This window comes from Leguminivora glycinivorella, chromosome 1, assembly GCF_023078275.1.
Source record: "Leguminivora glycinivorella isolate SPB_JAAS2020 chromosome 1, LegGlyc_1.1, whole genome shotgun sequence".
Classification (NCBI taxonomy): Eukaryota; Metazoa; Arthropoda; class Insecta; order Lepidoptera; family Tortricidae; genus Leguminivora; species Leguminivora glycinivorella.
Window position 1 is genome coordinate 18,131,855 of NC_062971.1, and position 11,591 is coordinate 18,143,445.

The 11,591-nt window shown below is 37.9% G+C and overlaps 1 protein-coding gene across 1 annotated transcript; it reads right to left on the reverse strand.

Moving 5' to 3' along the window:
* Positions 1-1,988: 1,988 nt before the first annotated feature.
* Positions 1,989-5,945, reverse strand: LOC125230128 (ribosomal L1 domain-containing protein CG13096-like). The gene is made up of 3 exons (XM_048135166.1): positions 5,758-5,945; positions 4,135-4,327; positions 1,989-3,975 (listed from the first exon to the last, which is right to left on the reverse strand). Exons 1-3 carry the CDS (start codon positions 5,854-5,856, stop codon positions 3,923-3,925), a joined length of 345 nt encoding a protein of 114 aa, XP_047991123.1. The 5' UTR covers positions 5,857-5,945; the 3' UTR covers positions 1,989-3,922.
* Positions 5,946-11,591: the final 5,646 nt, after the last annotated feature.

An 11,591-nucleotide genomic window follows, 5' to 3' on the forward strand; every position in this document is an offset into this window, starting at 1 on the left:
AACGGCTTTAACTCCAGCTCAAGTTCGTGGACTGGTTGGGTAACATAGGAAACGTACGTGGTCACATATGTATACCTGTATGAAAGTGTCTTTACTTACAATAATATAATATGATGGTGCTTACTCCAGTACATGATAATAAGAGCAAGCAACGTGACTTACGTGACTACAGTACCTACAAATAGCTAATATATTAGCTATACTATCTTTTTACTGGATCCAGGGCACTTACCAGAATCACAGACCGGCAAAATGAGTTTTAATTTACCAGTGTGATTTTACAAGTGGCCAGTAGACATATGACGAGGCCACACTGTGTCGAAATAATTGTTAGCCCAAAACCCGAACTAGGCATTACAGTAGTGCATTTTAAATTATGCCGCGTAACGTTAGGCCACAGAATAAAACGAACCGACGCTGCCGAGAACCAGTAGCGCTATCTGCTCTAGTCAGCGCTCACTAATAATGTTCATGGTTGTGCCTAGATGACGCTGCTATAACGTTCACGGCACGTGACCGCTCCTCCACAGGTAAAGCTGCATGCACCACATTTATGTTATCATAAAAAACCGGCCAAGTGCGAGTCGGGCTCGCGCACAAAGGGTTCCGTAGCAGCAAACCAAAATTACAGTTAAATCAACCTATCTCAAAAACTATAAGAGATACTTTGATCAAACCAAAAATCGTTGAAAGAGTTAATTAGCATGCATCACCTCTATTTTTTTTAGAATTTTATACCCCGTAGTTATAAAAATAGAGGGGGGGGGACATACTTTTTACGACTTTGAGAGCTGATATCTCAAAAACCGTTCACTTTAAGAAAAATGTTTTTTAGAAAACTTTATATCATTTTAAAAGACCTTTCCATTGATACCCCACACGGGTATGTACATCGAAAAAAAAATTTTCATCCCTCAGTTACATGTATGGGGGCCCCACCCCCAATTCTTTTTTTTTACTATTTAGTGTCATAATTTTGTAGCGGTTCATACAACACATATTCCCATCAAATTTCATCACTGTAGTACTTATAGTTTCCGAGTAAATCGGCTGTGACAGACGGACAGACGGACAGACGGACAGACGGACAGACGGACATGACGAAACTATAAGGGTTCCGTTTTTGCCATTTTGGCTACGGAACCCTAAAAAGTACCGGCTCAACTTCGTTAGGATCATGAATTAAGTAGCTACCTAACTAATTAAATAGCCTTTTTCTCTGTTGAGGTTTACTCTTCGCTAACTAGTTAGAACCTATGCTGCACTAATTAACTTGCAATTTTACCACACTTCTTATAATTTAGGGGTTATATCCCCGAAAAATCGATATTATGTTTCATTGAAATAAGAACGTTGCTGAAATTGCAGAAAGTTCTAATTGCAAAAACAAGTTTGCCCAACGTATCGGGTTTTACCACTAACCCCTCGAATCAGACTATTTACCAGCGCACAGCATAGCGCATTCTTAGGCACTAAATCCAATAAAAACCCTACGTAGTGAAGATTACATTGATCTAATAGTTCTGGCATTGTCATTAGTCATCCAAAATGAATGCACATGAGATCAAGCATGGATCCCTCTCCTGGAGGCCATGCTTTACCACCCCGCTTGCTAGGCTCGTTCCAACCCTTTCAACCTCCAAAAGTCTGTAGGTAATTTATTACCTACAGACCAGAGAAAGGTTCGTTTATAGAAGTTTATAAACGAATTTAGGGAACCTTTCTCTTTTACTACCGAATTAAGGCTCACGTAAATTAGTGTTAGTAGTTGCTAGTTATGAATGAGCCGGCTCAGCCATATAGTACGATATGGACGCGGCTTTATCTGCGTCAACAATATGATACACTGTCGCGCGTCACGCCAGTGCGCCGTCTATCTTTTTATACTTTAATATTAAAACTATCATGATACTTCATTGACTCGTGGATGAGGCTTGTGTTGTGGGGTTTTCAAGCCTTACCCTCTGGGACAAATAAATAAGCTTAAAAACAAAATAACATTTTACTTAAAATCGGTTGTATTTACATTTCGTCCATCGTAGAAAATCAATAGTGTTCAACATCACAAATAAATAAAATCGTACTAAGGTATTCACATTTAGCCGTACATCGTACACAATATGCGACATTACCACAAAATGAAAAGGCGGGACGATACGATTTACTCATAAGATAAATTTATTTATTTGATTTCATACTCAATTGCCGCTAATGAAAATACATTTGCTCCCTTTGGTATTCGATCGCCAACGGAACAATTCTCTAAATGCTTCCGATCACATCTTCCAGTCTCCCACTGAAGCCGGACGTTATGTAAAAATAGTTTCATTAATTAACATTATTATTGGTGCATCACACCAGTGCCCCACGAAAGACTGCAAAGGTGAATTACCGGAGTGAAAACTGATTCAACGAGTAGTATCAACATCGCTCGCATGTCACTATCGCCGCCCGGGCGTCGGTCGCTCGCCGGCAGCGATGGCGGCGAACGATCGGACGCCGAAAGCGTCACGGGCCGAGGCCGTCCTCGAGTCGAGCGGCGATGTATCACGCGCGCCGGGTGATTTTCCGCACCTCGGAGCGCGTTGCCATGTCGTGGTACGGGGGCGCGATAGACGCCGGCGGGCGCGGGCCGGGGGGAGCCACGCCGGGCGCGCGGCGCGGCAAATCGAACGAGGCCACGCGGTGCCGCCGCGCGCCGAGGGCCGCGGGGCCCGGGGTGGCGACGCGCTCCCCGCCCGTCCACCCGGCCCCGGCTCACGTCACGCCGGCTCCCCTATGCCCTTCCATAAAAACGTACCATCCTACACACTACACCACGTAAACCTAGGAATCTCGTAATCTACACCTTGAAACACTGGAATACCGAACTGAAGGTTCTAATCCTAATTAATTAACAATTATGGACAAAAATTACAGGCCGGTTTTAGTCATGTTTATCTTCGCGGAGACCGGCGCGCTCTGTCTCTACTTACAGATGAAAGCGCGCGACCGCGCGAAGTATGCGATATAATGGTAAAATTGTGATGTTTTTCCCTGTGGATTACGAAAAACCTTATCTCAGTCGGCAGCCAGCGTTGCGATATTTACTTCCTCTGGAACTCTGAACTCCTACAGGACGTCCATTCGGTTTACTTTCACTTTAATTATGCGGTTCTCAATTCATTCACACGATACAATTCATTTTCGCTCGGTCCCGAAGAAATTCGGAGTTGGAAGGATATGGGTGTCATACGAAACTAGATTATGTACCTTTAATTAAGATGAAAGTGTAGAATTGACAAAACTATGCCATGTTACAGACTGATTTCATAAATCACAGGCTTTAGCTTTACTTACTAATCTAAATATGTACACAAACTCATCAAAAACAAGAAATTAAGATTGAGCTTAGTAACTTAGCTTACAAGCTACTACCTACAGGTATAGGTAATGCAATGCTGACAGTTGACACATTATTACATTGGAAAAGTCCCTATTGCATGGAAAAATATCACAATTTTACCATTCAAAAGGCTTGTGGGTAAACCTAGAATACAGTTTGGATTTCACTTATTCCTTTACTTTCCGAAAAACACATTTGTACATTTTAACAGCATTCTATTAAGTCTTAATTAGGTATAGGCTCACTGCTCTGAGCCGAAATTAAAGATACGGCTTCGGTATCAAACTTAAACATTGTAAAAAATTGAAAATCTGCATTGGATTTGATTTCTTAATTACATTTTGTCATTAAATAAAACTGCACCCGTGTTAGGTGGGAGCGATGTCGGCCCCGCGTGTTCCCAACTGTTAGTCTGTCTGTTTGTGTGTTGGGGCTGTTTATGGCCAGTTGAGGCGAGGCGAGGCCGCGCTAGTCCGGGGCGTCACGAGCACTAACACTTCACTGTGACATTGTCCTTAAAAGAGGCACAAAGGCGTATTACGCGTCTTCTTCCTCTTCCTCGCCTAATAGCTCTTCCTCTACTTCTTCATCTGCAACCAAAACAACAGCTATTAAACTGAATTTTAGTACTTTAACTTAGCAAAGTAGTATAATGCGTAAAAAGCTGAAAAGAGGCAAGCAACTAAATACCAAAATTATGAATAATTTTAATTATGCAATTAAATTGCGTTCAGTAAAGCTAGGTTTACCTTCGAGATCGTCATCCTCTCCCTCTCCTTCGACTTCCTCGTCTTCCTCGCCCTCCTCCCCCTCCACGTCCTCATCGTCGTCGTCGTCGCCCTCACCCTCTCCTTCTAGGTCTTCCTCTTCACTGTGGGGCTCCTCATCGCCGCCGCCACCATTTTCTTCCTTTCGCGCCTTTTTTGCTTCCGTCGCCTTGTCCTATAACAGAACAAACAATCATTATTGGCGGGAAAAGTAGCAATATAATTATTTATTTACATACACGATGAATACACACCGCCTTGAAGCTATTCAAGATCGAAATAATCATTTAGCAAGTAATAACTGGCCATTAGCCAAATGATTTCAATGTTCTCGCAATGTAATGTGTATTGTCGGAAAAAAGTGTAGTGTCCTATAGAGATAATGAGAGACGCAGGTGACAAAGATTCGTTACGATAAAGAAGCGTGGGTTATTAGTTGTGTGGGGGAAAGAGCGCCGTAAAACACGGGGCCGGCGCCATACGGCCGATATTCCCGTGGCAGTCTGCGGAACGCGGTCACCGCGCATACGTAACCGCCAAGCGTCGTCGAATAATCAACGTTTAAACGACAATATTCGAGCGCATTTGCACATAACCTAATTTTTATTAAAATAGATAAAAAAAGCAATAAAATTTATTTTATAATAATACCAACGACCCCAACGCTTTCTTATTTAGGTTACCATGAAGGAAAGAGACAGAAGATACTATTCCTATAAGTAGTTTTCCTTTCATTTCACGATTTTATTCACTAAATAACATCGATTTTTTTAAGTAGCCCTCTAGATTAGGACACTGTGTCTACACTGTACCCTCATGATCAAGTGTAAAACAAAGAAATGCACATATCAATACAAAAAGAGTAAGTACTTGCAAATAATGCCGGGTCATTGACGTTCTACGTAACTATTATGGATAAATCATAATAATGCGCAACTGTCAGAACAGCGTAGGACCTAGTTTTGGTAGAAATAATTAAACGTACAAATACAGGTTTAGTAAGTACCTTCCAAACATTGGCAAGGTAACTGACAGCCAAACACCGGACACTTGACGTTCGCCGGCCATATTACCGATCAAGCGTCACGCTGCCATGAGCATATGCCCTAAGAAAGCTTAAAAATAGACGAAGGTAGGCAATAAAATCAATAACAAATAGATCACCCGAAGCATAATAGTAATCATACATACATTATTTTGTTGAACTAACTCACAAACGAAAGCAGTGCCTTCTCGCGCCATGTTTTTTCGCCAAGGTCATGCCTCTGTATAGGAAAACTGGTAAACAAAGCTATCAGAGTAGACGTTACTCCTTCGCATAACTCCTTTACGGAGTACTCCAACGAGGATCATCATTCAGCATCGTGGTACTGACTCATCGATTACCTCATACAAAAATGCAAACTAAACATAAATAACATCCAAAAATACGCCGGCTCAACATGGCTCCACACTTGTGCCTAAAGGGGCAGATTACTATTCACCACGTGGTAAATTATATGAGATATCAATATTGAAGGAAATTTCTTGTACAACCTACAATAAACGTTCAATAAAATGGCGCGGGATTATGTGAATACACTTAGAATACACATGTGCACTTACCTCTGCCGCTCTTTTCGTTGCTTTCAGGTCACTTTTCGCGTCCTTCTCATCTCCAACCTTTTCCACGGCCACTTCACTGTTATTTTCCTTGGTGCTCATGATTGTTCTGATTTTGGCGTTAGTTACTAGAAATAGTTAAGTTGTACAACTCTTCAGGTCCGACGCGCGACTGACTGACCGGCGACGATTCAGGCAAGTTTGAAAACGAAGATGGCGCGGGCTTCCACACGCGTTCTGTGATTGGCCGAGACCGTCCGCCATTAACTAACTGTGACTAGCATGTGGAAAATATTGTCAATTTCAATATTGGTAATTTTAAATTATATGCTATACGTTACGCTATTAATCACATTTCACATTTAATTTAATACTTGAAAATATAATTACGTCAGCGAATCAAATCACATATTCTTGTAAAGCATTAGAGAAATGCCGGATGGGCTTTAATTAGTACTGTATTTCACCACTATGTGCCGCTATTGTCAATGACAGTTGTAAATGAGAAAAAGCGGGAAAGTAAACAGAATACGACTTACACTTACTAAATGTTCGACTTTCACTATTGTAAAATAATGTTGTTTAGATATTTTCTAGTCTAATAGACGAGAATACCTAGGTATCTTTAAAAAAAATCTATACGAGATATGTAGTAGCAAGTAGCAAGACTACGAACATTTATAATTATCTTTTCATAGAAACGTAGTCCCCATTTTCAGTCTCCATTACGGCTACGGTTTATTCAGACGCGAGTACCAACTATTTATTTGGCAACCGAATTATTATATTGGAAACAATTGAAGAGATACAGTTTAATAGGAAAACGGCTGTTTATTAATATAAAATATACAGTTCTTTTAAAATATTTATATAGCAAATTAACATAAAAAGTAGGTACATTTAAAATTTATACATCGGCACTCATCACCTGAGCTGTCATTTTAATAAAAAAAAGAATTCTTATCCCCTCACCCTCAGGTGGCAGAGCTACAAGTTGCATAGGGGTGAAGTGGCGCGGTCATTTTATAAAACATTCCGTTAAGTGGCAGGCGCCGGGAGCCGGACTCTGGGAAAAACAAGCTGTTAAGTGGCAGGGACCGGCTCCCGGACCCCGTGCGATGATATACCTAAATATATAAATAAAACCGTCTAAAACTATATCTAGCTTCCTCATACTTGCACGAACCATTCGTCACTAAACAAGGACGGCATTCAGTAAAGGTTCAACACCTTCAACTTCAAAACAACTTGAAATATGACCCAATTTGATTGGACCATCCGCCTGCCATGTTTGAGACACGTGTTTAAAAACCGTCTTTTTCGCAAAAAATGTACTGTAATATATTAAAAAAAGAGATATAAGTGTAAATAAATGTATATTTAAGTCCCTGAATTACTTTTTTCTCCAATTTACTGTTTTTTTGCCTAAATAAAGTTACTTTAATAAATGGAAGTGGAAAATGTAGCCATCTGATATTTGATCGAGTCTAGCAAAATTCACATAAATGGAATGTATTTTTTTTTCTATGGAATGATTTTAGCCGTTTCATAATGAATCCAGTGATATATGGTTTATGCACAACATCCCTACATTTTTTGAGTAATTATAATTTTTGTAACATAAGTAACATTCGCGATGACCACCCGTGAGGGCCCCGCCACTCAAGGGTAAACTTTTTCTGTCATTTTAGCGGTATCCTTGCCACTCAACAGCTTTTTATTTCAAGTCCGGCTCCCGGTTACCTGCCACTTTACGTGCGGTCGGCTCCCGTATTTCGCCACCTGAAGGGTTATAAAATATAACGGTCGACATAATATTATACTTACGGGTAAGAAATTAGGTGTTTGGGGGTGCTGGCAACTTCGTCTATACAATTAATTTAACGTTTCATGACGTTTAGTCATAGCTAGTTATGAAAAAAATGCTGCACTTATAGATGGAAGCAAGCCGCTTTGCATGGTGATAGTAGACGTCTTAGTAAACCATTTTTTCCGAGGATATCGAAATTTCATCCCTTAGGAAGCCGAGCGTAGCGAGGTGTTTTATGAAAATGAAAAAAATTCTATTTTTTTATTGTATCGTCCGATTTTGACAAAACGTATCTCAAATGAAAGGTATTGCTTTATATAATTAAAAAAAAATTAAACAAAAATTATTATAAAAAAAGTAAGAAAAAAATTAAAAAAAGTAAATTTACGTCTCGCACTGAATAACTTCAAAGAATGACAGACAAAATGTACAATGTCGATATATGAGTTTTTAAATCAAAGACAGATAAATTCATAGTTAAAAACTAAAGACCGCATCGAAATCGGATTAGCATTTTTTAAGATACAAGTTGCCAAAGTTGGGAAAATTTGCTTTATATGGCCACTTTGAAAGTCCTTTGCCAGAAAGTCAGAAATAATATATTTTTCTTACACAGAAAAGTACATAGTGACAGTACGACTCAAAATAAAATAAAAAATTCCGAGGATATCATAATTTCATCCCTTAGGACGACGAGCGTAGCGAGGTCTGTTACGACAACCGAAAAAAAAATCTAATTTTTTTGTACGTCATCCGATTTTGACAAAACATATTTCAATTGAAAGGTATTGCTTTATGTAACTTAAAAAAAAATATTGAAAAAAATTGGGAAAAAAATGTAAGATAAAAAAAAAACTTAAATTTTCGTATCACACTGAATAACTGCAAAAAAACGGTAGAGACGATGTATATTATCGATATGTGATTTTTAAAATTAAAGACAAATAGATTCATGATTATAAACTAAAAACCGAATCGAAATCGGACCAGTAGTTTTTAAGATACGAGTTGTCAAAGTTGGCTTAGTTTGTTTATATGGTCGCTTATAAATTCCTTAGCTAGAAAGTCAGAAACATTATATTTTTCTTACAGTTATAAGTATGCATTGGTAATAGACATCATAATAAACGATTATTTCCAAGGATATAAAAATTTCATCCCTTAGAAACCCTTAGAAAGACGATCCAATAAAAAAAACTTTTTTTTTGTTTTTCGTAACAGACCTCGCTACGCTCGGCTTTCTAAGAGACCAAATTTTTATATCCTCGTAAAAAATTGTTTATTATGATGTCTATTACCAATGCATACTTCTAACTGTAAGAAAAATACAATGTTTCATACTTTCTAGCTAAGGAATTTATAAGCGACCATATAAACAAACTAAGCCAACTTTGACAACTCGTATCTTAAAAACTACTGATCCGATTTCGATTCGGTTTTTAGTTTATAATCATGAATCTATTTGTCTTTAATTTTTAAAATTCATATATCGATATTATACATCGTGTCTACCGTTTTTTGCAGTTATTCAGTGTAATACGAAAATTTAAGTTTTTTTTTTTTAAATCTTACATTTTTTTTTCAATTTTTTCAATATTTTTTTTTAAGTTACATAAAGCAATACCTTTCAATTGAAATATGTTTTGTCAAAATCGGACGACGTACAAAAAAAATAATTTTTTTTTCGGTTTTCGTAACAGACCTCGCTACGCTCGTCGTCCTAAGGGATGAAATTATGATATCCTCGGAATTTTTTATTTTATTTTGAGTTTTACTGTCACTATGTACTTTTCTGTGAAAGAAAAATATATTATTTCTGACTTTTTGGCAAAGGAATTTCAAAGTGGCCATATAAAGCAAATTTTCCCTACTTTGGCAACTTGTATCTTAAAAAATGCTAATCCGATTTCGATGCGGTCTTTAGTTTTCAACTATGAATTTATCTGTCTTTGATTCAAAAAAACTCATATATCGACATTGTACATTTTGTCTGTCATTCTTTGAAGTTATTCAGTGCGAGACGTAAATTTACTTTTTTTATTTTTTTTCTTACTTTTTTTATAATAATTTTTGTTTCCATTTTTTTTTAATTACATAAAGCAATACCTTTCATTTGAGATACGTTTTGTCAAAATCGGACGATACAATAAAAAGATAGATTTTTTTTCATTTTCATAAAACACCTCGCTACGCTCGGTTTCCTAAGGGATGAAATTTCGATATCCTCGGAAAAAATCGTTTACTATGATGTCTACTATCACCATGCAAAGCGGCTTGCTTCCATCCAAAAGTGCAGCTTTTGGCCAAAAATTCTCCATAACAAGTATGACTAGTTTACTCTATCAAATCTAAGGCTGGCCTTACGCAGTCTTAACATCACTCTGAAAGATTTTTTTTTTGGCAGGAAAACCTTACTCAGAATATGCTTTGGCATAAATCGTTCCGCAGATTTTATAATATCGAATCTTATGCTGGCATAATGTTAATGAGTAAAATAACCTTCTAAATTAAGAGTACTTCCGTAGACTTTTGTTTGCATAATATTTAGGCGGTAAAAAGTTGTCCATCTTCTTCCTATTTCTGTTTTGATAGCGAGTCATGTGTGTTGAGGATGCATGCCTCTGGGACTGTATTTCATTTCCTTTGCTATCGTTGTTTTGTTCATACAAAGTACCTAAGAATTATGCCATACTTAGCAAATTTGGTAGGACTTATATTCTACTAAAAAAACCTAAGGCCGTTTTCACATTATCCGATCCGATATCGGATGTAGGAAGGATGTAAAATGTAAGATTTATGCGCTTCCAGGTTTTTATTTATGTATTTGATAGATCATTATTACTAAAAAAAACCGCTGTCGGGCCACGCTCAGTGTAGGGTTCCGTAGTTTTCCGTATTTTTCTCAAAAACTACTGAACCTATCAAGTTCAAAACAATTTTCCTAGAAAGTTTTTATAAAGTTCTACTTTTGTGATTTTTTTCATATTTTTTAAACGTATGGTTCAAAAGTTAGAGGGGGGGGGGACGCACTTTTTTTCCTTTAGGAGCGATTATTTCCGAAAATATTAATATTATCAAAAAACGATCTTATAAACCCTTATTCATTTTTAAATACCTATCCAACAATATATCACACGTTGGGGTTGGAATGAAAAAAAATATCAGCCCCCACTTTACAAAAATAAAACATTTTTTTCTATTTTTTATTTTTGCACTTTGTTGGCGTGATTGATATACATATTGGTACCAAATTTTAGCTTTCTAGTGCTTACGGTTACTGAGATTTCCGCGGAATGCAGACGGACGGACGGACGGACGGACGGACGGACGGACAGACAGACATGGCACTTTCCTACAACAAAAACGTTTTGCGGATTTAATGCAGATCACTTTCCTACAACAGTTTTTGTCCAAGGCACCATCGAACTGCCGATATCGGCAGGACGCTTCCGACATTTTTGGCATGCCGGGCCCCCCGCCAGCTGTCGGCCGATAATATTTGTATGTGTGCGTATATAATGTAGACGTATACGTTTGTAGTAGTGTGCGTGACAAAAATGGCGTCTATTAAACAGCTGTTAACCCTTCAGGTGGCGAAATCCGGGAGCCGACCGCACGTAAAGTGGCAGGTAACCGGGAGCCGAACTTGAAATAAAAAGCTGTTGAGTGGCAAGGATACCGCTAAAATGACAGAAAAAGTTTACCCTTGAGTGGCGGGGCCCTCACGGGTGGTCATCGCGAATGTTACTTATGTTACAAAAATTATAATTACTCAAAAAATGTAGGGATGTTGTGCATAAACCATATATCACTGGATTCATTATGAAACGGCTAAAATCATTCCATAGAAAAAAATACATTCCATTTATGTGAATTTTGCTAGACTCGATCAAATATCAGATGGCTACATTTTCCACTTCCATTTATTAAAGTAACTTTATCTAGGCAAAAAAACAGTAAATTGGAGAAAAAAGTAATTCAGGGACTTAAATATACATTTATTTACACTTATATCTCTTTTTTTAAT

Excerpts from the sequence above, each read along its gene's own strand:
- LOC125230128 (XM_048135166.1), bottom strand. The coding sequence starts at position 5,856 with ATGAGCACCAAGGAAAATAACAGTGAAGTGGCCGTGGAAAAGGTTGGA. Across the intron at positions 4,328-5,757 it reads CAACGAAAAGAGCGGCAGAG|GACAAGGCGACGGAAGCAAA; the intron begins GTAAGTGCACAT and ends GTTCTGTTATAG. Across the intron at positions 3,976-4,134 it reads AGAGGATGACGATCTCGAAG|ATGAAGAAGTAGAGGAAGAG; the intron begins GTAAACCTAGCT and ends TTTTGGTTGCAG.